Source organism: Oxyura jamaicensis, chromosome 21 (assembly GCF_011077185.1).
Source record: "Oxyura jamaicensis isolate SHBP4307 breed ruddy duck chromosome 21, BPBGC_Ojam_1.0, whole genome shotgun sequence".
NCBI lineage: Eukaryota > Metazoa > Chordata > Aves > Anseriformes > Anatidae > Oxyura > Oxyura jamaicensis.
Window position 1 is genome coordinate 3,717,976 of NC_048913.1, and position 26,824 is coordinate 3,744,799.

General features: G+C 53.7%; 1 protein-coding gene across 1 annotated transcript in view; it reads left to right on the plus strand.

Moving 5' to 3' along the window:
• The window catches only part of NOC2L (NOC2 like nucleolar associated transcriptional repressor), a 43,014-nt gene that overhangs the window by 6,705 nt on the left and 9,485 nt on the right, over positions 1 to 26,824 (plus strand). Inside the window, exons 9-16 of the mRNA XM_035344684.1 lie at positions 82 to 195; positions 867 to 1,055; positions 3,299 to 3,438; positions 8,252 to 8,363; positions 14,361 to 14,474; positions 14,655 to 14,756; positions 19,171 to 19,314; positions 24,885 to 24,998. Coding sequence (XP_035200575.1) covers positions 82 to 195; positions 867 to 1,055; positions 3,299 to 3,438; positions 8,252 to 8,363; positions 14,361 to 14,474; positions 14,655 to 14,756; positions 19,171 to 19,314; positions 24,885 to 24,998 — 1,029 coding nt within the window. The remainder of the gene's footprint in view (positions 1 to 81; positions 196 to 866; positions 1,056 to 3,298; positions 3,439 to 8,251; positions 8,364 to 14,360; positions 14,475 to 14,654; positions 14,757 to 19,170; positions 19,315 to 24,884; positions 24,999 to 26,824) is intronic.

Sequence of the window (26,824 nt, forward strand, 5' to 3'; positions counted from 1 at the left end):
AAAGAGGGCAATAGGGTGATGTTGGAGTGAAAAGCTGTAGCAGGGCGAGGCTGGGATGCTTATGTGTGTTTTCCTTCCCAGCGAGCAGTTCATTTGTGGAGCACGGGTGAGGAAACTGTGAGAGTACTGGCCTTCCTCGTGCTGAACAAGATCTGCCGCCACAAGAAGGATGTGTACCTAAACACCTTGCTTAAGGTAAGCCTGGTGTTTCCCCTACTTTGCAGCTTTCCTGAAGTCACATGCGAAGAACTTAGGGCATAAGCTGCAGCCTCTGAGGCAGGGCGAGGTGCTGGCTCCCCTGCAATGTTAAATGGGAGGAATACTGCAGGTCAAAGAGTGGTCTCCTGCTCACTGCTGTTCTTCCTGCTAGAGGCACGTGGGCCTGGGCTTAGCAGAGAATGCCTCTGGTACTTGTCTGTCTGCTGGGTGAATACTCATCCTCCAGCCTCTCGAGGGCTTTCTTCAAGTGCTGACACACTACTCAGTGCTGCTCTCAGCTAATAGCTGAGGCTCCCAAGTGTAGCTTGCTTTGGTACCACTGCTTGTTACCAGAGAGCTGCATTAACCACTGTGACCAGCCTTCAGCTTGTATGGCTCAAAGCCATCCCACAGCTCCTTCCTCCTGTGGAGGAGCAATGGCAGGGACGTTTCTAAGCTCTGTGCTAAGCAATGCATGGGTGAAAAAAGATTCTGACCCTTTCCTTGGAGAAGGAGTAGGCTGAATTATCTTCTCAAATACATTTTGGTGTCTGTTCTTAAAGGAACACTTCACAGGTGGCTGGGAACACCTGGGTGGGGAAGGTTAGTAAAACACTGGTTTTGTTCTGACTTGAAAGCGGTTGTGTGCTGTCCTCTTTCCCCAACAGCAAATGTACATCTCGTTTGTGAGGAACTCAAGATTTACTTCTCCCAACGTGCTGCCCATGATCAACTTCATGCAGCGGACGCTGACGGAGATGTATGCCCTGGACACGAACATCTCCTACCAGCATGCCTTCATCTATATCCGTCAGCTCGCCATTCACCTGCGCAGTGCTATGACCATAAAGAAGAAGGTAGGTGCCCATCAGCATGGGAGGATTACTCTCCTGTGGGGATTGTGTGGGGAGGAAAGGTCCTGCAGCCACTTCAGGCTTTTGGTGGTGTCTCAGAAGTGTCAGTAATTGTCTGATCTGTTTCATAATGTGCCAAGGACTTCTTCGCTGGGGCTGGGAGCTTGAAATCTTCATAGCTGTCCGTGAATTCTTTTCCGTGTTAGTTTTCAGCAAGGAAGGAGAGAACAGGCCACTGCAGGGGGTGGGAGTCACTTTTCTCTCCTCACCTTGCAAGAATTTGCACTCTCCCTCTTCTGCATTTGTAGTCTGCAGCCTCTGTTGCAAAAGTGCAGGGTAAAGAAGACCAGGGATGACCCTGGTGTGTGCATCTGCCCAATTTATCAGCAGCTGGTACTGCCCATCCAATCTAGGCTTCACTGAACAAAGCAGCTCAGACCTCTTGGGAACAGCCCTGATTTGGGCCACCTCCAGTCTGACCTAGCAAATCTGAGTCAGCTTGTTAATCCTGGCTTTGGTCATGTTTTGCAAAAGGGATCCCTGTAGATTAATGCTTGAGCTGCTCCCAAACATTGCAGGATTGGTGACCAGTTAAATCTCCTGGCTGTTCAGACATGGGGATAAACCAAGTCTGGGATGTATATGCATGCCCTAATTGGATTGTGTTGGCTTCTTACACACTCAGTGTAAGACTGAGTCTGGCCCAGACAAGACCTAAATCCACTTGTTTTCACAGCTGGGGAGGTTGCGGGAACTTGAAATGACATCAGCACAACCCAAAGGTATAAATCCTAGCAGTAAGCCAATTAGCTCAAATTGAGCAGTGGCTGGCTGTGGAAGGTGGTTACAGGAGCAGGTCGCTGTTGACAAGAGAAGCTGAGAACAGACCTTGGTACATCTCTGACCTGGTGAGAGCTCTGCCACTTCCAGCTGCAGTCCCTATCACGAGATTTGGGCCAGTGGTTGCAGTTCAGGGCTTCTGTCCTATATCTGGGACTTGCACATCTGTCTTTGACCATACAAAAGAGGTGACCTGAGCCTTGAAAGTCTGTGTGAAACAGGTTGGAGCCAAGGAGCCTTTTAAAATGTTATCTCCCAAGATCTTGGTGCAGTGCTGTGTGTTCTGGGGAGTACGTGGGCCTGCAGAACTCATTGGAAAGAGTGTCCTTAAGGGACTTCTGCACTCCTCCTGGGCTTCTGTTTACTCTGGCACTGTGGGCTGCTCCAGCACATGGCAGGAAAGAGTAGGGGCTTGCCCAAACATTCTTGAAAAACCACGTGTCTTGGATTTGTGCAAGACTTGGTCTGTAGCTCCCCACGCTGCTGAGCCAGCCTGAAACCACCGGCTCGGTGTCACGGCGGGTCAGCCACGCTGGCCTCTTGCGTTGTTTTTGCTGGTAACCATAAAGGCTGGCTTAGAAACAGAGCTGAAAGTTTGTTCTCAGCTCTGTTGTTTTTACTCTGCAGTCAGAAACTTCAGCTGGCCTGGGCTGTGTCTTCCCCAACAGCAGGGAAGAGTGCTGAGTTCTGCACGTGGTGCTGGGTTGGTGACTCGGTGCTCGCTTTGATAGTGAATGCTCCTAGAAACACCTCTAAAACAATCACTGGCATTTTGCTTCAGAGATAGTGGGGTGGTGGGTAGGGGGGTCTGGTTAACACAGCTGAGGGGAGGGAGGCCTTGAGTGGGAAGGGTAAGCTGCTACATCACAGCCAGAGTTTGAGTGCAAAGAGGGGAAATCCGGAGGAATTTCCTACTATAGTAATTCACATTTTTTTTTTCCTCTTTCTGGTCTGCAGAGGCCAGAAGGCAACTCACAAGGCTGTCAGAGCAGTACTGCTTTCCAGCCTTCCTACCTGTGGGTTCCTGGGGACTGTCCCCGGGACTGTGAGTGAAGGGAACAGTTAAAGGCTTCCTAATGCTTGGCCGCATCCCACCATCTGCTGTGAGCCGAGTCATTAAATCATCCCTCTCAAATGAGCCGTACTTGGGAAGAAAAGCAGGCTGCGCTGCACATTATTTCCTTCAAGGCACTAACCGGTACTAAATTACGGCGTGCTGCATCTGAATTCGCTGGGTGGTGGAAGAGCCACCAGCATCAAAGCCACAGCTAGAATGCGAGTTATCATCTGGACAGTGCACAGTGTCCTGTAGGAGAAAGAAATAAAATGAATTGTGCAGAGGAATTAGGGTGAGCCCCCCTCAGATGCCCCGTTTTCAAGTCGTTGTGTTCATCCCTTTTCTGCAGGAGAACTTCCAGTCTGTCTACAACTGGCAGTACGTCCACTGCCTCTATTTCTGGTGTCGGGTTCTCAGCACGATCTACCCCAGCGAGGTCATGGAGCCGTTGATCTACCCTCTGACACAGGTCATCATTGGCTGTATAAAGTAAGTAGGTTTATTTTCCTCTTCTGGCAATACTTCTCTTGTTGGATGAGGTAAAACAGTTACTAAGGGGTGTTAGCGTTACGTGGCTTGGGTTTAACCTGAGAGCTGCTTTTGGTTGAGGCATTACAGCTGCAGGTGTGTTGCGAGCACCTTGCATGGAGGGATTAAAGGATTGCCTGGGAGGAAGTCGGCTCCTCTGCTTCACCAGCTGACATCATGGGCTCAGTGGGTGTGGAATCAGACACTGCATGAAGGATTGGGCTTGAGTTTGGCACCTGTGTGCTCAGCTGATGAGAGGGCCTAGGGGAGAATAACCTGCACCACAACCAACTTCAGTGTGTGAGAGCTCAGAGTTCTTCTGTCTGCCTTGGTGTCCAGCTCAGGTCCTTTCATGAGCTCCCATCTTTAAAGGAGGCCCCAGAGTCTGTGACTTACTGTCAAAATGCAGCCACTTCCCCACTAAACTCAGAAGTAGCTATGTGGTGAACAGCAGTGAGGACAGAAAATAGCGTCAGCTTCCTTTTCCCCATGCTTCGGAATATTTGTGGAGTCTGGGCATGTTTCTGAACAACTCAAACCCTTTTTTGCTATCATCTGGAGGGGAGCTGGGGAGGCCCAAAGCAGTGCAGGGAGTTTGGGTGCCTAGTCCAATTCCCCTTTGCTAAAAAGTGTGATACCTTAACTCCTGGAGAATCCTACCTGAGAATTTCTTAAGAAAGAGGACGCTACCTAAAAGGTAAGCTTAAAATATCTGAGTAGTCCCAAGCATTCATGTGAAGTACTGACCCAGGTGGGACAGTTTTGCCTTCCAGCATCTGTTGGAGTGTTATCCCAAGCAGAGCAGTGGCAGCACCAGGTAGAATTCCTTTCCTGAGAGCTCTTCCCAAGAAGTTTTATCTGTCTGGGTATTTCTGTGGAGCTTTCCACGTGCAAGCACGCCATGTGTAGCAGTTTCTGATAGTCTCTGAGCTTTCTGCCAGGAGTGGAAAGAAGGGAGGAGATGAAGACTTGGTTTTGGAATCAGAAGTCTCTTTTTTAATTGTGCACCCCAATACAAAAGCCTGCTGGCTTATTTTGAGCAATATGAAAGCTTTTCTCATGGTTTCTTACTTGCAGGGTTTTAGCCAGGTATAGTGGTCTGAGCTGAAGCTTGCTGGGTACTTCTAGCTCCCTTAGGGAGGTTGAACTGTGCTGGAATTTCAGCCGGGGGTTGTCGTGGGGTGCCAGTGCTGTGTGTGATGGGGAAATCAAGGGATATGAGCTGATAATGCAGTCGTGGTACGGTGTGCAGCAGTAAGGCTCTTCTTTGAGGTGTTGTGCAGGACACGTGATGGCTCTGCTCCACGGGAGTAGCAGTGTGAATAACCTGGGCAGATTATCCTTGAAATTGCACAAAGTGGCAAGGAAATGTACTGATTTACATCAGGGCCTAACAGGAGACGGTGCCGGAGTACGGATCAAGTGCTCATCCCCTGCTCTGTAAATACAGGTCGGAGATGTGCTTTGTATTTGTTAGAATTGAAGGACTAAGGGCACCTTCCCTGTTCCTCGTATGTCTCTCAGAATTTCTTTTTTCCCTATCAGTCTGATTTTTTTTCTGCTTTGAGGCTGTTGTTAATGGGCATTGAGGGAATTTCTGAATCTCTGGTGATCTCTGAAATCCTGTTAGCTCTGTAACCAGATTCTCGGCTTTAAAACCCCACCTGCCTAGTCCTGAAAAACTCCCAAGTGGTGATGAAGATAAGCAGATTTAAACGATCGGTAGTGTGCATATATCCTTCTCCCCACCCCCCATGTGCACAGGCTGCTTCCCGCTGCTGCTGCAGGGCTCCAGTTGTCCTGCAGACAAGTCGAGGCACTTTTCTACCTGTCCAGGCAGATAAATCAGCGAGCTGGAGCCAAGGAAAGGTGAACTGGGTGAGTCTCAGCAGGAGCAGCAAATAAAACTTGTTCGCATCTGTGATGCGTGGAGGTACTTGGCACCAAGTACAGCTACCTCTGACAAGGTGTCAAAGGTTTGGGAACCTGAGAGATGAATTTCAGCACGGGGAAAATAGAAGTAGATCCCAGGGGTGGTAGGGAAGGATGCCGTGCAGCCTTTCCATCCGCAGAACCTTTCACTTGTGCTCCTGGGAGCATCCGCGGGGGGATAAATAGCACTCGGAGGAGATTCTCCTTCCCCAAGTGCCTTCAGCACCAGGAGGTGGCGCCTCGCTCCAGCGAAAGGGCGGCGAGCAGGGTGTCTGCAGGGCCAGCTCCTTGTGCCACCCTGGTGGCTTTCGAGAGGGGGATTGCAGAGAAACCACCACTGGTCGGTTTGTTTTTGCTCTAGGCAGGGACCGAGGCAGAATTGGAAATGTGATTAAATACGGTAACTAGGAGCAGAGGGTTGCTGCTAAAATTAAAATCAGCTCCCTCATTTTCTTGCTCCCTCTCCCTGCTCTCCGGCATATAAAACACGCTGAAACTACTTTTAATAATACATGGGGTCTGCTCCTGAAACGTGTCCAGGTTGCACATGCTCAGATTTGATTGGGGAAGGGAGACTGCTGAATGGAAAAAATGTTGGAATTGATCGCTTCTGACTTGAGTGCTGCTGGAAAAAGCCTCGCTGCTGAGTTTGCTGATGGCATTGCCTTGTAAAAATCAGTGCTGTTGATCTTGCAAACAGCTGAAAGGTTGCAGTTGCTTTGACCACTGGGGTAGTGCTGTAGGTATTCCAGAGACAGAACACAGAGGAGATGATAGCTGCTTTTCCTCCTCTGCTTCCATGGTCCATAAAGTTCTCAGTCTGGTCTGCATGCTTGCATTTGTCTTTCATGCTTTTTTTTTTTTGTCAGAATTGTTGCAGGAGCTCCTGTTGTCCCTTTCTCTAGGATGAAGGGAGGTGTCTTTCTGACCTTGTCTGCTTGGCTTCCTACCTTGCTCTTACTCCAGGCTATAAATACGAGGTTCTTCCCTGGCTCGTAGTTAAACGAGGATTGGGAACCTGAGAGATGAATTTCAGCACGGGGAAAATAGAAATAGATCCCAGGGGTTGGTCTCCAGCCCCCCAGCACATACAGGGAGAAGGCAGGTACAGATGCAAGCACAGCTTTGGTGTCCTTGAACTCCTTCTCGTGGCAGACCCCTCTTGGTGGGGCAGAGACCGATGCTGTAAGAAGCCTTCTCTGTTCTCCCCAGTCAGAGGAAGACTGTGGCCGGACAGGAGCAGAACAGAAGGAACTGTATCTAGTTAAAAGCCTCCAAGTGCCCTGGGGCTGTTCCCTGCACCACAGCCTGCTGCACAGGAGAAGCAGGGCAGGTGTTCCAGGAGATGGTGACGGTAAGACGACAGAGAGCACTCCTCTGAGATGAAATTCCTGAGCTGTAAGCCCAGGCAAGCGGACTTGAACTTGCTGGTGTGACCCCTGGTCAGATCTTCCTCGGCAGAGCCAAGGCCCAGCTGTGTTTTGTATTCCCTGAGCATCCAGCCATCGGGAAGTTAAACAGATTGTTGCATCGCAGAGCGCTCTAAAATTAATGGTCTTGGTTTACAGTAAATCTATACATCTAACAGGTTTATCCCTCGATCAATTAATTCCTGAGAATGGCTTTCGTCATCTCTAGTGGTGCCAGATCAGGGGCGTGAAGTAGATTTATTTCTATAATGGATCCAGTGATAATTATTTCACTATTTAGTGTGTGGGGAGGGTGGGGAAGGTGGAGGTGATTTACGGTGCCAGGTCAGGTGTGTTCTCCCCTGGATTGCTCAGCAAGCCCTCCTTGGGTGGGGAGGGAGGTATTTGTTGGGGATGGAGGTATGGGATGTGGGGCAGTTGGAGAATTGCATGGAAAAACACCTTGTTAATGCTGGAGGCATCTGTCTTCAAGTATAGTCGTGCATAGCAAGAGGTCTGTAGAGTGGTGTGGTAATGAGCTTTGGTGTCTTTTAGGGGTAGCCATGGGATTGGTGATGGGCTCTGTGTTCTCTGCTGCTGGCTTAGGTGGCAGTGGGGGAGCTGACCCCCCTGTGGCCCACCTTCGAAGGCAGCCGACTGTACTTATTTCCCTTAAACATCCAAGGGCATAATAGCTTAAAGCGTGGTCAAAGGTGGCCTCTTTCCCTCCCTGCTCATCACAAGCAGTTCAGTTGTGTTTCCCCTCTGAAAGAGGAGCACCTGAGCGATTCCTCCCTGTGTTAGAGAGGGCTGAGCAGATCTGTTGAGGCCCCTCTCATTCCTGCCCTGTCCTTTCTGACGCGCCGGTCACTGCTAGTCCAGCTCCTTCTGCCTTGGTGACATTCCATGTGACAAGCCTCACTATTGAGGTGACGGCATGAGCTCTGTGGGCTCATGGAGGGTGTGGAGCCTGGAATTGGTTAACACCTCCTTGCAGCCCCTCTTGTATGCTGGGGTAGCCCGCTTCTGTCAAATTTCCTGCTTCGGCTGAGCATTTCATGCTGGTTCCTGCCACTTCTCCTACACCTACCTGTGCTGGCGGCACGAGAGCTGAAAGTATTGAACATGCCGAAAGAGCATCAGTGATGAGCTTCATCTGCAAAGCTCCTCCTGCCTTGTAGCACTTTCTCCCTCCCCTGTCCCAGAAGAGCCTGGTGCTGTGGTTGCAGGAACCTGGTTGTTGTTCACATGTGCTTTAGCACGTGTGATTTTTTTTTTCCCCACTATGGGATAGCTTCAGCAGCTCAGTTTGCTGTGGAATACTAAAGCTCTCTTCCTTTTGTAGTGTAGGAAAGGCTCTAAAATGTTGCTGGGGGCTGTGAGTGCAGCTCCTGTATTAACCTGGCCTAATATAATTTGTTTTTCCTCTCTAGGCTGGTACCCACGGCTCGCTTCTACCCGCTGCGCATGCACTGCATCCGTGCCCTTACGCTGCTGTCCGAGAACACCAGGACCTTCATCCCAGTGCTGCCATTTATCCTGGAGGTTAGTTGGGTCCTGATTTAGGGACGTCTGATGCCTGCTTCCTAATGAACGTGTTCGTATTTATCGTAACCCACCCACAGCTCCCACTGGGATCTGCTTACACCCTGAACTCCTTGGCAAACACCATCGGAGTATTGTGCAGTTAGCAAATAGGATTAAGTTTGTTCTGTATCTGCTATCAGCTGGGTGCAAAAAGACATTCCCAGGAGGTTTGGCTAATGCAATTGGAATAGGCAAAGGATTTCCGAGGAAGAGCTTTGACTCAACTGGCTGCAGTAAGTCCCCAAGCTGTTACCCGATCCCGTTGATGTGTCTGTGTCTTAGCAAATGGAAGAGCTTCTCATACCCACAGACAAAGGGAGATAGAAGGGAAAAGGTGCTTCAGGAATTAAGAATTTGGTCAAAAAGATCCCCGTGAAGGCAGCCTGGTGAAATACTGGTGCCTTGTGTTTTCCTTAGGATAATGCTCAGAGACTGCCCAGCTTTCCATATATCAGAATCCTGATGTCTCCCCACGTAGGTCTTCCTAGCCTTGCTGCTGTGAGAGGGTAGCACAGAAGTGCTACAGCCCTGTTTCTTTGAAGAAGCACTTTTCTGGGAGAACGGGGCAAGGTGAGGAATGCACAGCCCCCAAAGGTCAGCGTGAGACTGGATGTTAGAGAAGAATGAGGGAGGCTTCCATAACAAATGACCTGAGTCAGCTGGGCTCGTTCCTAATCAAGTTCTGTTGAAGCAAAGGCTTTTGTGGTTTTGTGTTGTTGTAAACGTCCTCTGCAAACCACATCCTCTGAGCCTGTGGAAGCCAGCGATGTTTATAAATCTCCTGCTCTCCTGCCCCCCTCCGCCGCGCCCTGGCCCTGGCCTGTGTGGCTTTGCCATTTGCCTGCTTCCTTCCTCTTGTTCACACACACTTGAAATTCTGCCAGCCAGATTTAGCGATAGAGGCATCTCCGTTCCGCAGTAGCAGAGGCCGGGAGGAGGACGGTTCCTCTGCATTTTATTTTTAATACTCTGAGAACCTCCTTCCCCACGGGGCTGCCTGCCCCTCGTCGCGTTCTGGCCCCGACACCTCGGCTGCAATCCGTGTGTCGGGCCCCAGCCAGGCGTTACCACACCGCACGCTGAGCTTCCTCCCGGCTTCCGCGCGTCCCTGACCACATCCGAGCCTGCTGCGTGCGAGGCGCTGCTCGGCCTGCCTTGTCCAGGTGTTGGTGACAAAGGAGAGACGGGGGCAGGGTAAATGCCCACATGCATTTTGCTCACATACTTTCACATTCCTTTAATTTCCAATTTTAACCCACAGTAGCAGGGATAAACTCAAATCTCCAAGCAGCTGCCAGCGTTTCCCTTCGTCTTTCCCACTTCCTGCAAGGGATCCCTCTGGAGTTCCCAGGAGCTGTTCCCTCTGCCCGTCCATCTCTTCCCAGCTCCCTCCTGCTCTCTTAGAAGTCTCTGAATGCTCTTACAGCTCGGTGCAGCACCACGAGCTGTCCTCAGGCAGGATATGTGCAGCAGGTGAGATGGCAGGAAGGCCCAGCACGTAGAGGACCGGGAACCTGCCCAAAGTCCTGAGGGGTCTGGTGCTGCTGGGAGGAGGAGGAGGAGATGTTCTGATCACCTGCTGCTTTAACACTGAGCCTGTTCCTACCAGCTCCCAAATCTGGCAGTGGCTCTGCCAGTAGACAGCAGTCCTGCGTCACAAACAATGCGTTTTAAACCCAGTATCCAAACTGCGGTGGGACAGAAGGGTCTGAGCAGCGTGCTGGTACTAAGCGCTAGGTTTAAGGGGCACGGCTGGGGTCAGGGAGCAGATCGAAACCTTCCCATGCTCCATTTGCCACGAAGGACGACGGGCTGCCCCGTCAGTCACCGATGCAGCTGAATCCAAATGTAGTAAGGCTCTGGAATTAGTGACACCAGATGTGCACAAAGCTCAGCCACGTTTTTTAAGGGCTCTGTACAGCCTCAGTGGAGATTTTGAAAACCTTCTGTAAGAAGGGGCCACGATTGTTTCCCTTCCCCCTCACAATCACGAAGACCAGCCCTGGCTACCTCTTGTCTCAGCCCTGTCGCTGCTGTGCTTTCAGGAGACAGCAGATTGAATGTTTGTGCAATTCCCACAGGCACGGGAATTCCCCAAGCCCCTGCCAGTCGAAATGAGAGCTGGCTGCTTGATGCAGCCTGACAGGGGCTGATGCTCCCCAGAACGGGCAGCCAGGGCTGTCTCCTCTTTTGACTCCTGCTTTTCAGGGTGGAGTGAAAGAAGCTTGCTAAAATTGCCTCTTAGATGAGAGGAGACAGCTTGAGAGAAAGCGTAAAACAGGCAGGCTTTTATTTTTGTACTGTTCCCACCCTTGGAGGGCCTGTGAGATCCCAGGCTTTCCATTTTTTTTTTCCGGCACTTCAATTATTTTGTGACAGGCACTAGTTTCTGCAGCAGGAGAATTGGTGGCTCATCTGCTGGAAGGCAGGTGTGGATAAACAAGGTGGAAATCTCCCCACAGGCAGGCTTGGCATGCCAATTTAAAATCAGCTTCCCTGTGGAGGAATGGGGAAAGAGGTTAACCCTGACGTGCTTAGGGAGGCGTGAGGTTTTCACTTTGACGCTTAAATGGCTTGAGTTTTGTTTTGGATGTGCAGCTTGCTTTGGAGAAGGTCCCCAGGGGGCCTGAAGCCCGACAACATACGTGGGTGGTGGATTGTTTGAGGAAATCACCTGCTGCAAAGGCTGGGGACCGGTAATGCTGGACCTTGTCAGACATTTAGGCCCAGGTCTGGAGTTAGTTTTCTACAAGCTGTGGGTTCTTTGCATTACTACGTGGAGGAAAAACTGACTTCAGGAAGCTGAACCTCTGCACCAACTGAAGATGCATCCCTCATCCTGGTCGTTCTCCTCCCTCCAATACTACGCTGCAGCTTTGAAGGTGCACAACCCTGCACGTGCCAGGATTTGAGTGAAATGATGCTTGACCAATCTAATTGTCTCCTACAAAGAGACAATTGGCTCAGTGGATGAGGGGAGAGCCAAGTGTGTTTATCTTCCCTTTATCAAGGCTTTGGATATCATCTCCCACACCTTCCTCACAGGCGAGCTGATGAACCGGGGGCTAGAGAAGCAGGCTGTGGGGTGCAGTGCTGGGCTAGTGCTCCTCAGGGGTGAGAGATGTTATCGATGGTTTGAAGGGAGGGACAAGGACATCAAGAAGGGTGCAGAAGATGCAAAGTTAGGAGGAATTAACAGCGGAGTCCTGCTCTTCAGAGGGACCTCGGCAGGTAGAAGAAACCTCACGTAGTTCAACCAAGGCAGATGCGATGTCCTGCATGTGGGGAGGAATAACCCTATGGTAAGAATATCCTGGGGGATGGTGATGGCCTGGAAAGCAGCTTTGCAGAGAAAGACACAGACAACAAATTGACCCAAGTGAGCAATACACCCCTGCAGTGAAGAAGGCTCTTGGTGGCCCTGGATGAGTCGGGCTTGGACCAGGTGATGTCCTGAGGACCCTTCCAACCTCAGCCTTCTGCGCCTGAGAATTACAAATTAAACTCTCAGGGGTGCCTAGTGACAGGGTGAGAGCCAGTATGTGCCAGATGCAAACCAGCCAACTATATAAATATAAAAGTTGGGTGACTTTTCTCACCTTGCCAGTAGCTGAGCTCTGAGCAGCCCAGCTGGGTGCCCTGGGTGAGGTGCGGGGTGCTGGAGCAGCCGCGGGGAAGCCGCGGGCAGGACCTGCACAGCTCTGCCTCCTTGCTGGGGGCTGGCCTGGGGCAGGCAGCCTCGGGCTGATCAAAGCTGCTGCCGGGAGGCTTTGCTGGAGCCTGAGAGAAAAGTGGGGATGGGGTGGGGGTAATAAAGTAAGAGTGGCAGCAGTGTGGATTTGGTTTTCTGCTGGTGCAAGCTGTATGGCTGAGCACCCTTCCACTGTAGGAATGGTGAGCTGGAGTTTGCTGAAAATCCTTTCCTGCCTCCTGTCTTTTTTCTGTCTCCTGGCGGTTATCACTTGAGCCAAGTTGTTGGCTTTGGATGTTTTCTGGCCCTCTAGTCCTTCATTATCAACTTTCTGCCCTGCCACAGCATTCCCAGACATCTTCACCCCCCTCTTTCAGTCTGGCTGCTGTCTGAGCTGTCCTGCACAATCTAGGGATGGGAACCACATTTTTCCCTTTCCACGTGTCCTGACGGATTCCCCAGCACATCTTGAGGGTTTCAAAACCTCTGCTTGTATTTTCCCACTTGCCTAGTGGCATGTTAGGATCCCACAGGGCCTGATGCCTTTTTCTTTAATGTGTCTGACCTCAGGGATCAATACTACTGTTTTGGCCAAAGAAATAACCGTGCATAACGAGGTTTATAGCATCGATTCCCTAGGCTAGGGCTCTTTGTTTTCACAAGCCACCAAGCTTGTCCCTCCCTTCCAAATAACCTGGATTGACAAATAAAATGTAAAAAAAAAAATCAATAGTCGTCTCCGTGCTTTTCTGGCCCAGGGGCACCAAAGTGACCCGAGCGCCCTCCCTTTCCCCCACCTCACCCTCTAGCAATCATTGTGCTGCGTCGCTGGGCTGCTTGGGGTCTGATGATGAATGTATCGCTGCGTAGAGGGAATAGAAATTATTTCCTGCCTGAAAGTAATATTTAGAAGTGGTGGGATTCTGGGGTCTGAGCGCCTTGCAGGCAGGGACCTCAGATTGCTTGTAGATGCTCAGAGGCGTGGGCGGGCAGGATGTGCTCCCTGTCAGACCCCTCAAAGGTTGTCATCGGGCGTGCAAACGGGTACCAGTTGGTCATTTTTGGCTGGCTTTTAGGAATGAAACTCCCTTACTACTGAACGCCTCCCTCGACTGCCTCTTGTTATCCCCCGATGGGAGTCCCTGGGAACGTGCCCTGGTTGGAGGGGTCTGTGCAGCTCTTTTCAGCTTTCTCCTGAGGTCTGCCTCTGCCAGGCTGCGAAAGGGCCTGTTTGTACTGCTGATCGCTCCAGAAGCCTCGTCCTCCTTCGTGTGTCCCAGCTTCAGAGGACAAGCAGCACGGTGCACGGGCCTTTTTGGGTAGCCTACCCTCTTGCCTGATGCCTGCCCAGGGCAGGGACCGTGGCAGGTCCTGGCTGCAGCTGATTTCAGCTGAAGGTGGCTTTCACAGGAAAGAAATGTTCTTTTCCCTAACCGTTAGCATTAAGCATTATCGTTTTCCATTTCTGGAAAAAAACGAAAAAGCAAAGGTGCAGGTCTGCCATTTGACGTACCCCGTTGTGTTTGGCATCCAGCTTTACCCGGGCGCCGTGTGTGCCTGTTGTGGTTCTTTTTGAGGAGCTACGTGTACAGCCTCTGCTCAGACTCTGGAAGGGGGCCAGTTTTTTCCCCGTGCCCCTTGCTATAAAGAGAAATGTGTCCGTGGAGAATAATATGCGCTTATTTGAAGGCTGTTCAGTTATAATTGGTACAAGGGACACTGGTGGGAAAGGCATTAGACCAGAAACCTTGCCTGGCAAGGGGTGTTTGTGAAAAGGACTTACTGGTCCATCTGCTTCCTAGGACACTTCAGGCAGTTACTTCAATGATAATTAAAGGGTAATAGTTTGGTGTACGCAGCATTTAGTCTTGCTGTTGAAAAGCATCTCGTCTTCAGGGACAGCTCCAAAGTACGCTCAGGCTTTGCAGTCCCACCCTGCTGACTGGCAGAAGCACGGGTCCAGGGAGCAAACCTCTAGTTCCTTTGCTGTTGCTTGCGTTGGTTTCCTTTTACATCACGTTCTGTGGTATCTTTCATGCTCAGGTCCCTAAAGCCTCGAGTATGCTTGGTGTTTGCTCCCAAGCTGTCCTTTGCTAGGGCATTTAAAAAAGCTGTTGGGCAGTGATCAGAGCAAGCAGGCAGGAGTCAGGGCTCTTGGATTGTCTTCTCGGCTCTGTCATCAACCGCATGGTCTTGGTTGAGTCATTTGGTGTCTGTTTGTTTCGTGGTGGGATCATCTTTATGCTCAATTTCTTCTCTTGCAGATTTTCCGGCAAGTGGATTTCAACAAGAGGCCAGGACGCATGAGTGCTAAGCCTATAAACTTTGCGGTGATCCTGAAGCTTTCCAACGCCAACCTGCAGGAGAAAGCCTTCCGAGTAAGTGGAACCCAGCTGCCAACAGCGCGCGTCTGTGCAAACAGCTCCTCTATAAACAGGACTTGCCCTCGCAGTGTGTTCTGTGATCCTGTCCTGTAGGTTAGAGGCTCATTTCCCGATGTGGGAGCTGAGGAGCTTAGTTCCTGTCTGATATCTCTTATTTCTGCTTCCTCTGCCCAGGATGGACTCATTGAACAGCTCTATGACCTGATTCTTGAGTATCTCCACTGCCAAGCCCACAGCATTGGGTTCCCGGAGTTGGTTCTCCCCACTGTCATCCAGGTAAGGTACAGGGCACCTCTCGGAATGTCCCCGGAGTGGGATAAGGTCCTTTAACCTAGCAGGGAACTTCAGATGGTCCTGCTAGTGTGAAGAGAGAGCTGTTCACCTTTTCCTAGTCACAGTTTGTGTCTGCATTTTGAAGGATTCTTAGGGAGGAACAGAGGCATCACATCTGACAGGAGGCTGAAGGTAGGTGAAAGTGGCTTTAGTGTGAGCCACCCTTTTGGGAGACAAAGAGGGACAAAGGGCTGCAGAGATGTATTTTTGACTAGTGAATGCAGTTTTTGGTGATGTAGAGTAGTCCAGATTTGCTGTGCTACCTCACCACAGTACCTGTGCTCTCAGAGCTCGTGTTTCTCCTTGCCTTACGGCCTTTCTCACGTGCTTTCCACAAGATGGCAATCCTCCCTCCCAGCCCGTGTCCCCCCAAGCTGGGGCACTTTCTCCCCAGGTCCCTCCACATAAAACACTACAATTCCTGTCTCTGTCTATCTTCCTCAACGCACCTCAGAGCCTTGCTGCAAAGAGCTCTCCTTTCCCTCTGTCCTGGCATTCCGTGGCAGGCAGTTCTTCCTCACCACTTCATGTTTACATGATTTTCTCTGCAATAAGGCAGCCTAATAGGGCTGTGTCTGGGTGTACGGCACGTAATCCTCCCCTGATGCTGGGAGCTGGAGCTGGGTGGCTTGTTTTGAATGAGCAGCGACCTCTCTGCTCTGCGCAGGAGGATTGCTCAGTGCAAACAAGTTGGAGCTCGTTCCTTCGCATCGTCCCCTTCCTCTATTTTTATCTCACAAGCAGCAGGCGTCATGCGAGTTTGGCACAGGGTTGCTCTTTTATCCTCCGTGGGGGGACACACTTCTGCTCCGATGCCACGAGCCGGTGTGCCTGCCCACGTTGTTGCTGCCGTGCCTGCTCGATGTGGGAGCAACGTCTCACCGGGTCCCGCAGGCTGCTCGGGAGGCAAGTGTTGCTCGTGCTGTACGTGGCGGGCTGGCAGCTGCCAGGCACGTGCCTCTTGGCTGCGCCCCTGCAGCCTGGCAGAGGCATCGCCTAGCTGCCAGTCGGCTGCCCTGGTTAATGCGAGCTGACATGCTTGCAGAGCAGCTCCCGTGCCTCCTCTCGTTTTGCTTCTCACTTATCGGCGGCGAACAAAGCCCTTTGGTCTCAGCCAGCAGCTGCTGGGAGCAGCGAAGCTGTTGGAGCCGATGTAGCTGGAACGAGGAGCGGCTGACGGCCCTCTGGCACCGAGCGCCCCGTGGCTTCCAAACACAGCCCGGGACCAGCCTGGCTTTCTGCAGAGAATTCGTGCTATCGGATTCCTGTTCGGCTGCCACTGACCACAGCCTCGTGGCGTCTGCTGGGCCCGGGGTGCTGAGGTTGGCTTCCCAAAAATCTCGGAGCCTTCGGGAAAGCATGTGGGGGGGGGGGAAGGCTTTTCCCCTGGCACCTTTCCACTTAACTAGAAAAATCCATCTGTCCCGATCCTTCCCCTCCCGATGAGCTCACGCTTCACTCAGCGCCCTGTCGCAGGGGCTGGGTTCCAGCTGGCGAGGGCCGCGCCGCGCTCGTCTTCTGGTCGGCGGCTTTGGGAGAAGCTGGGCTGAACTGCCTTCAGACCGAACTTTGGAGCCTCCTTGCCTGGAAGGCAGGAAGCAGCCGGGCAGATCAAAGGAAAGCAGAGCCAGCAGGGGAGGGAGGCGGTTCAAAGGCTTCCCTGCTGCCCGGCCGCTGGGACGACCCCTGGGCTCTTACTGCTTCCGCAGGCTGGTGAGGAGCTCAGGGCGTGCGTCTGGGTGCCTGGAAGAGAATCCCCCTTCTGTAGGGTCCTTCCAGGCAGCACAGAGCAGAGGTGGGGGGGTTAAAGGGGAAAACTGGAGGGGTTTGGATAGGGGGTGGTGCTGCTGGGAGGGGGCAGGAGGTGGCACGGGCTGGGCAGGGCTTGCAGAAGGACGGAGGTGCCGGAGGTGCCGGAGGTGCCGGTGTCCCTGCCAGCAGCCCTCCCTCCTGCTCGCTCTGCTCCCGGCTGGATATTGCCTCTGCTGTCTGAGAGCGGGGCATCGGGGTTGCTTTGGGTTCCCCGGATCACACGAGCCCAGCTGCAACAGATCATTTATAGTTGCCTGTGTCGTTTACTGGAAGAGGAGCTGGGTTTTTGCTGTGGTCTCTGCTGGTACAAACCCTTGGTGTTTGAGGCTGGCAGTCGGACAGGATCGATCCCACTAATCACAGAGCTGCTTAGCGAGGAACCGACGCGAGATGTTAACGACGTACACACACACACAAACATATGTTCTGATCGCTTTTATTCTGGAAAGCTGCGGTTGTTGTGCTTGGCAGAGGGGAAAAAGGCACGCAGAGAGGTCCTTTCTCTCTCTCTCTCTCTCCCCTCTATCTTTCACTGTCTCGGTTGTTCCCTGCCTCCTAACGCAGGGCTGAGATCTCATTACCTTCCGTTAATATCCGTGGCAGATAGCAGCGGGGCTGTGAGGGATTGCCTGGGTCGGGGAGGGGAGGGGCGAAGGAGAAATGAAGCACACGGCCGTGAGAGCGAGCACACGCCGCCGAACTGCCCAGATAGAGCCCGAGATTCGGCAGGATTTCAGGTGACACTTCTGCAGCGGAAGACAAATGATAATGTGTGTGGCAGCGGATGAAATGGATCTGGGGCTGCAGCCGGGGGGATCAAGGGAGATAAATGGAATGACAAATGCATCTCTCAGCGGAGATAAATATGCAGCGCCCATAAAAAATAAATATTTTAGAAAGGAAGGGTGAGAATAGGACGGGGCTGGCCAGCAGCAGCAGCGCCCGGTGATGGTTTCTTTGTACGTGTTGGATGGGCTGCTTGCTCTGCGGAAAGGGGGCAAGGTGCTCCTTTTAACTCCCATTGCTCTGAGTTGGTGGAGGGCTGACAGGTGGATAAAGGGACGAGAGCAGCCCCTGCTGCTAGCTAATGGGGGACATCGTCCCTGCGTGGAGCAGGCAGCAGGTCCTGCAGCAACACACCCACCGGGGGAGCGGTGTCCTGACGGAGAGGGGCTGGGTGTGACCGTCATCTCTCGATGAACATTTAATTCCTCCCCGCTCGGCGTGTAAGATCAAGCCAACCTGCAGGCTTGACAGGAAGGAGACATCCTCCTTTACCCATCTCTCTTTTGAGGCAGAACTTTTGAAGCTGTGAGGAGAGGAGGCTCTACTGTATTTGCTGACTCGAAGCCCGTTATCTCCATCGTGATGGCATCTGCAGGTCCCAGCTGAGATGAAGGCTCCCCCGTGGTTAACCATTTTCTTTTGCCCCGTTGGGTCTCTTTCCCTAAATCAAAGTGTCTGGCTGGTGTGTGCACGGCCCTAGCAAGAAGTTTGCCCGGCTGAATTTGGAGAGCTGGTGAAAACGTAGCAGGCAGCGTGCTGAAATGGGAAGTGAAGCCCTGGGTCAGTCCGGACGCTCCCATCCTCTGCTGCCTCACCGCTGGGTCAGAACCGTGCGGGGTGGTTTGGGCTGGTAGGGGGAATCTTTGCTGGGGAGAAAAGGGGTTGGTTTGCTTGAGGACGCCGCCGCTGAGATAGAAAAGAAAGAAAATCCCACAAAAACATGGTGTTTGCAGTGAGGTCTCATTGTCTGGGGGTACTGAAGTGTGTTTCCTGCGCAGAGGGAGGGCAGGGGCCAGTTCCCTGCCGGTAGGATGGACCTCGTCCTTTTGGGCAGCTGTAGGGTTTGTGGTTTCCTGGCAGACTGGCTCTCGTCCCAACCGTTCCACCTAAGCCCTTGGGTCTTAAAAGAAAGAATTATCTAGACACATGCTTGTGGGGGTTGTCCGCAGCGAGGGTTGCTCCGTGCATTTTTGTGTGGTGCCTGCGTGGGTTTGTGCCCTTGAAAAATAGGAGGTTCCAGTTGGAGCTGGGCTGGGAGTCAGACGGTAAGCAAACTTCACCCCGTATGACTCTGCACATGGCCATCTGGCCTGACCCACGGCCCTGCAGCTCTGACAGCCCCGAGTTTTCCTACTGAGCCTTGCAAAGACCTCCAGTCCCGGTCCGCAGACACTTTCACCCCCATGTGCAGTCCTTCCTCAATCTCTGCCTCCAATCCCAGCCTCCAGTCTCGATCCGCAGCCTCACCTATCTGGGATTCCCACCCCAATCCCCGTCGCTGTGCTGCTCGAACCCCAGCGGTACGTCCTTTCAGAAAGAGCTCGAGGTGAAGGGTGCAGAGAGCTGCTCCTGAGCGAGCCCCACAGCCGGATTGCGTGCACGGATCTGTATCTCTCTGCATCCTCCCAGCCCAGGGTGGCAGGACGTTGGTCCGGGGTACGAATCGAAGGGAGCAGCCACCCCGTGCCGTCCCTCACCGAGGGGGGGAGATGTTTTTATGGAAACTCTTACGTGGCTTTCGTTCTTCTTTCCCTCCCAGCTAAAATCTTTCCTGAAGGAATGCAAGATCGCCAACTACTGCAAGCCTATCCGGCAGCTCCTGGAGAAACTGCAGGAAAATTCTGCCTACATCGCCAGCAGGCGTCAGAAAGCTGCCTTCGGTGTGGCCAGCAGGGAGTCTGTGGTGAGTCTGCTGCTTCGATTTGGGCTTCCTGGAAAGACAGTCAGGCTCCGGCTGCCGGGGGCCGAGCGGGTGGCAGGGGGAGGAGGGAGGAGGAGATCATGGAAACGGGGCTGTGGGGTGCGGCAGACGCTCACAAACAACCGAACTCGGCAGGGCTCTGATGCTGTAGCTGGCAGGACTCTGCAGCCAAGAGCCTCATGGAAAACCCAGGCCATAAATTACACCCTTCTCTTATTTATAACACACGCATGTATGGAAGAGCCTCGCTTTGCTGGGGCATATCCTCTGCTGGGAAATTGCTCGCTTTTCATCGTCCCGCTGCTGATGCAGCGGTGCCAGTTCATGCCTAAGGTGCAGGGGGGGATTCAGCCTCCTCTGGAAACACGTTGCTCCCTCCTGGTCTGTGGAGACACCTCTCAGCAGGGTAGAATCAAGCCACCAGCTGACTGATGGGTGACAGTTCAATATCCTGAGCCAAACCTTTCCCCGTTTTCCTGGTCTCGTGTGGAGGCAGAACTGTGGAGTGACTGCAGTTAGGAGCCCTAAGAACTGTGACCAGGCATCCTGGGCACTGTAGCTGCTCCTCAAGAGAGATGCTGGCGTGTTCTTGTGTCTGCAGTCCAAGTAAACATCCATCCTGCGGAGCAAGTGCGGGGCACGTTCCATGCCTAGAAGAGGTGCAGTGGTCCTGGGTGGCTCGTAGGGCCCAGAGAGGTGTTGAGCTGAATCTCAGGGCAGTTCTGCCTCAGTGATGAGGTGGAGAGCAGCGAGGTAAAGATCCTTTCCTCTTATATTAGGAACTGAAGCGCAGCACGGGTAGAAAACAGTGTATTTAGAGGGTGAGTTAGTAAATAGTTGGCCATCCGACTAACAGACTGGGAGATGCTGCCGTCCTGGAAAAAACCTGTCATGGCTTGGGGTGTTCCCCTGGCTGGGAAGGGCCCGGAGGTAAGGCACCGTGGAAGGAGCAGGCGGAGACGAGCTGCCTGTCAAGGCGTGCCAAGAGGTGCTGGTCTCCAGGGCCTCTCCGGAAGGAAGCTGCCGCAGCCAGCTGGATTCAGATGGAGGCACTGGAAGCCGCTGGTTTCTGCTCGAAGCAGGGACCTGTTAAAACGCTCCATGAGCAACTGGCTGGGGTCTTAATTCTCGTTGTGCTGTGCAGGCCTGGGGTAGGAGGGTAACCTTCCTAGCAGGAGAGAGGAGAAAATAATCCGTGTCTGGGAGGTAATCGATGGGATCAAAGCGATGGCTCTGTGGCCACACGGTATCGTTGGGGGGTCTGGAGTTCTGCATCACCGAAGCTCCACCTGTTAGCGTGGAGCAGGGGTTGCAACGCAGACTTAATTCACCTGCAGATACCGAGGGGCAGGAACTGCAGGGAAATTACCCTTTGAAATCCTGGCACATCAATGCCCGGACACAGCGCTGCCGTTCTGGGATTAAGGGGTTGGTGGAGCTGGTTTTGAAGAGACTTGAGTAGTCCTGGGTTCTGTAAACGCCATTCAGGCTCGGACTGCTTCGCCAGAGGAATTACGCTTCCCGTCTGGAGTGCAGTGGTTAGGGTTTTGTTGTTCTGTAGCTTTTGCGGACAGACAGCGCTGTGACCACCCACCCACTCCGCAGAGGTAGAGATTTCAGCCCCTAGGGCTCCGTGGAATGATGGGCTGGGGAAGATCGTTGGCTGAAAAGAAAAAAACGGGTTTCCAACAACTCTGCCACTGTCTGCTTTTCCCAGCAACTCTGGCAGCAGCCCCTTTTTTTTAAGAACTAAGTGATTATTTTAACATCTTGCTCCCTGCACAGCTCCTAGCTGATGCTGGTGCACCTGCAGGAGCATCGCGCCCGGGTGGCTGCATGGCGTGGGGCAGGCGGGGCTGGCTCCCAAGGGGCAGCAAGGGGCAGCCTGCTGCAGGTAAGGTTGGGGCTGGTTTGGGGAAACGAGCTCTATTTTGCCCGGCCTGTTCGCAGCCAGGTTCTCCTCCTGCCCTTTAAAGGGGATACAGCAACAGTGTGATGTGCTGCTCGGGGAAGATGCCTAGATTGCCAGTGCCATCTGTATTTTTGCACTTCGTTGCCCTGTGAGAGAAGGGAGCCCTTCTCTTCCAAGGGTTAATGGGCTCTCCGTGCTCCTGGGAGCGAGGGAAGCAGCCAGCTCGGTGCTGGAAGATCCTGGCTTATCTTTTGTGCCTGGGGACAGGTTTGGAGGCTGGTGACCCTGCGCTTTCCCCCTGCTCCTGTGCAAACAGATGGTGTAGATTTCCAAAAAGGGCCAAAGCTCCCACTGAGACCGGGCTTCCCAGAACGGCTTGGAGTGTCCCTCGAAGTCTGGGTTGAGTTTGCCAGGCTGTCTCCAACATACGCGGGGCATTGGCACTGCTGCAAAAGCAAACACTGCCAGAAAAGGGAAGGGAGGGAAAGAAGAGAGGCCAAAAGTATTTGTGTGTCCCCCTTGCCAGCGAGAGCAATTGAAAGCAAATGCTCTCTGGTGTTCACATCCGTGCATTTGTGCCTGCCCCACTCCAAGGAGCGAAGCCCGGGTTCGGAGCCAATTCTTCCGCGCGGCGTGCTGAAATGCAGCTCTCCTCGCGGGGAACTGCAGAGCAGTAGGTTTCAGGGAGGGGAACAAAGGTTACGAGTGCCGTCGGTTCTGCACTCCTGCGTAGTGGGAGGACTTCAGCAAACTCTCTGTTTTACCCAAGGGTCTACATTCTATTTTTTCTACATCGTTTGACTTAAGGTGGAGGGGCTGTGCAGGGATCCCTCTGGCATCCCAGGCACTGCAGAGCAGAGGGCTGGGCACACCAGCCGTGTTCGGCCTGATGCTTCCACCACGTTTTCAGGCTGAGAACTTGAATTTCCTTTTCTTTATTTGTTTCTGGAGTCCAGGTGTGCGATGGGCACCTCTGACTTGAGGTTCTTCAGCACCTGCCCGGGCCCTGGCCTGGCCGGGGACAATGCGGGGGAGGAGAAGAGCTCGCCAGGACCTGCAGCACGCTCCGTGGCACAGCTCGGGGGCTCCACGCAGGGCTCTGGGGGTCCTGCATTTGAGATCAGCCCAGACCAGGGAGGGAATGAGATGATGGAAGGCATTGCCTCGTTTCCGTGGGATTTCCAGATTTGCATCCATCCCCATCTCAGTGATCTTTGTTAGGTTTGTACAGCACCAGGGGCTGATCCGTGCTGGGTGTCCCCTGGCAGCACAGCGATGCAGAGGCAATAATAAAATGAGAATTATGAACGGTTGAGGTGGGTACGACGGCATCCACCCTCAAAATTCCCATTGAGGTGTGCTGATTAGAAAGATGGGATTGTTTTATTTTTATTTTTTAATCTCTGGATCCAGCACGCTGTAAAACCAAAAGAGCCGCATCAGAACAAACAGCCGTTTGCCTTCCCTGCGAAGAGCCTTGCTCAGAAGCTGTCCGCACCGAGCAGCATCAACAAATTGCCTGCCTGCAGCTGGCAGCCTGATGGGAGCCTGATCTATAACGGGGGTGACTCTGTGCTCCTCAGGAATTACTCCTCGTGCCGCGGCGGTGGGCCAGACCGCCAGGAGAGCCGCGCTGTCTGCCGGCCGGCGTCTCCTCCAGCCAGCGCTGCCGGAGCCAGAGGTCCATCAGCCCTGCTGCCAGCCCGCCGGGAGGAGGCTGGGGAGCAGCCGCGGGCTCCGGTGCAGAGCTGAAGCCGTGTTGCAAACGGTCCCGTGGGTGCTGTGAGTCCGGGACCCGGGATTACCAGCAAGGGGCCGCTTGGCTTGCTGCGGTATCGCTACGCGCCTGGTGCGGGGCGCGCGGGCAGGCTGTGCCATTCGAGGGCAGGTGACGGAGGCTGCTCGCCAGCTGATTGCCCAAGGTCAGCGCCTGGTGCCGGCTGCAGAGGCCACAGATCATCTCCACTTCCCTCCCGGTGACAGGCCAGATCAGGAGCTGGTGTGTCTCACCGTCTGCACTGCTTGTTTGCATTGCTCTGCCCGGCACTGCTCCGCTCTCTCCATTGTCTTGTTCCTCCTTACGCTCCTCCCCACGCCTTGGCTGCGGTGGACACACCGTAACCCCCGGGTTTTGGGGCTCAGCTCCCCAGAAGCAGAGCCGATTTGGGCTCAGGGGAGGAGTGTTAGAGCTGCTGCTGTGCTTTGTGCCACGGAGATGGTCTGGCCCCCCAACAGCAGCACCGTGTACCCCCAGATACCAACGCAGAGCTCTGGGTTCGTTCTCAGCCCTGGATTTGGGATACTCTTTTTGGACCCGTGCTAACCTACAAGTGTATCTAAACCCCTCCTGCTGCTCGTTCCCTTGCTCCTTTGCCTGTTCGGCTCCTACGTGTGCGTCACGGCCGTGCTATAAAACGGACTTTTTTCCCTCGGGGTAGCGCGACGCCTCTGGGCACTGCGGCAATCCCGGTGACAGGTACGGTTCTCTGCGGGTTTGAAGTTAAAGGACCCTGGGAGGTTAAAAACAACGTGCTTTAATTTGACGTGCTGCCCCCCCCACCCCTTTCAGCACTAACATGCCCCCAAAACCCCACCCTTGTAATCATCTCGTTTGCTTCCCACTGTTCCCAGTGTTTACACCTCCGTACTCCCCTGCTCGGGCAGCGGAAGCGGGCTCGGCGTTTCTTCATTCCCTGCTCTCCCAAGGCTGGGATGAGGCCAAGCCCCCGTGGGGGAATGTTTGCTGCAAAAATAAACACTTGGCCACAGAACAGGGGGAAGAGGCAATGAGACTCCCTTTGTATTTAGGTCTTGTAAATGCTTGCATGATGTTTTCCCGAATTAAAAAAAGAACTTAGCAGGCGATCAGATGTCTCTGTTGCAAGAGCAGGGGGCAGATTTTGTCCTGATAGATCCTCCGATGTATCCCTGTGCTTCCTGCCTCAGCTTTGAGCCGAAGTAATTTCTTTACCTTCACAGCAGGCTGCCTTGTCTGCCCTGACTGCTGTACCGGTGTCTTCTCACCACGGCTAGAGACACGTGAACATCCGGGGCCAGGACAGCACCAGCGGATCCCAGAAGGCGTGGAGCTGATTTAGAAGAGCTGCTGTGAGCTCTCAGCACTTCTGAGAACCAGGCCTCTGCCACGAGGGTAGAGCAGGGATCTAGGAGCCCACATTTCGGGCCAACGTGCTTGGAAACCTTGGTGGTCCTCCAGGAGCTAAAGCATCTCATGCGCCACCACCGTATGGGTGCTCCCTTCGGGGGGCTCCGCGCCGCGCTGTCTTGTCAGCTGCATCTCCGTCGTGGTTGGAAACCTGTGCCGTGGGCCTCCTGGGCTACTGAGCGAGCTGCTGCCTTGGCCAGCTGTCTGATTTCATCCTTTGGTTTCTTTAATCTCCCTGCAGTGCCCAGGCACTGCTCGACCTCACGGGAGTTGTCACTCAGTGGTTGCTTGTGTGACTGTGCCTGCGTTCACACTCCGCCCTGCTTGCTTTCGTAGTCGTGTCGGCCAGCTTCCTAGCCAGAAGCTGCAAAAAGGTGGTTTAACTCTGCTCCTAACTCCCTGCATCTGCCAAGGTACTCCTGTCGAATTGCTCTGCAAACCTCCCTTAAATTGGCACCCCCTCTCTCTCCACAGGAGCAGTGGGAGAAGCAGGTCAAAGAGGAGGGGACGCCTCTGACGAAGTACTACGCTCAGTGGAAGAAGCTGAGGGAGAAGGAGATTCAGCTGGAAATCACCGGCAAAGAAAGAGTAAGAAACACCTCCCGTACTGCACGTCACCTGTGCCGTGGCAGGAAGGGAGAGCCCTGCTCCTGGCAGCGGGGGGGGGGCTGCTGAAAACCAGCTCAAGCTGAAAGGGGCTTGAGCTTTCTGGTTGGGTGCACTGGGCGTTCTGGGGAGGAGCATGGCTGTGGCTGGACAGCAGGGTCTTCAGCCCCCTGGGGATTTGTCTCGCTGGGTTCTCCAGGGGTCTGTGTCCCCTGCCTGCACCCTATGAGCCCGACAGAGCCCTGGGTGAGACGGGTGAAGTAGTGCCAGGGCGGGTTTCTCTCTGTCCCTGCTCAGGCTCACGCTGTTCATGATGGATTGGTCCAGCAGCCTTTGTAATTTGAGGCTGGGGAGCTGAAGGCAGTAACAACAGAGCAATTGTCTGCAGCAACAGTGTGCCGCAGAGGGGGGTGGGGTCACGGGTCCCCTGGTGCTTGAGCCACCGGGGCAGCAGCCTGAGTGTGGGTGTTAGTTTAGGAACAAGCATGTGATGTAGTCTGGAATTCCACACCGTACACACACACCCCATGCCCGTGCCGTGTGTTCGTCCCCACTTCTCACGTTGCTCTGGGCAGTTTGCATCATTTCAGAGCGTTCCCCTAACAGGAAAACAGAGCTGTGCCCTTTGCCCAGCCCTGCAGGACGAGGCTGGATCGCTGGAGCCCAGCCTCGCAAGAAATCAGGGCGGGGAAGATGACTCTCTTCATCGCGAGGGGAATGGCAGAGATGAGTCCTGGTTTGCATTTTATTTCTCCCACGTGGCAGGCTGGCTGTGAGGTGGGACCTGCTGTCTGGGCAGAAGTGCTCAGCCCGCCGTTTCCCACATCTCCTGCCCAAGGGAGGGCTCCCCGGCCGCTCCTCAGGGCACCGCGCTCCGGGATGCTCCGGGGAGGGGGTGGTGGGAGCTGTGCTTACGTTAGGAGCCTGAAGGAAAGCTGTCTCGGTGCTAATGCAATGAAAGTGGCTGAGCTAGGCTGCTTGGCCAGGGAGCAGGAAATAGATCTAATTGGTGTCTCCAGCGTATGGTGGGGAACAATTAAAATAATCGATGGGACGTGAGCGTGACTGGCTCTGAGCCAAGCCCCGGAGGGTGGAACGAGACCTGGGAGACCCTGGAAATGCTCAGCACCGTGTACCGGCCCCGAGATAAGGACAGGGGGGCTGCAATTCCCTTGGGACAGCCGTGCAGAGGGAACAAAAAGAACCTCTTGCTCGCTGTGCGAGCCCAGCAGGAGGAGGTGAAATGAAACCGCGTGCGTGGGGCTGAGAGACAGCAAGAAGTGATTGCTGGGAGAGGGGCTAATCTGGCCCCAAACTGGCCCTGCTGGTGCGAGCCACGACTTTCCTGGTACCAAAGCAGCTGTCGCAAGGGGACGGGAGATAAGCTCTGGGTGGACAAGCCCCCACCTCGTGTTAAAGGCTGGAGGTGAGCTGGAGCAGCGTGGGGTGGCAGGGGCCAGCTGAAAGGGGGCTCCCCTGGAGGGGGAATTGCTTTGGCAGAGCGAGGCTCAGGAGGATGACTTCGGAAACCAGGGGAAGTGCGAGGGCAGGGCCAGGGACTTGTTCTCTGCTGGAGGAAGCGGGCTGAACAGATTAACGGTGGAGAGAGGTTTCGGAGTGAGCTTTCAGAAAGCTCTGAGGCTGCCTGACATCTCTGCCTGGTGAATGGGGCTGTTGTCTCTCTCGGTGGGGACTGCTAGCTTAATGATGCAGCATTGTGAGCCCCAGCAGGAGAGTGAACACCATGAGGCCCATTAGGGCTGGGAAAATCCATGTCCCATTAGCAGCCATTGGGGGGAAAAATAATA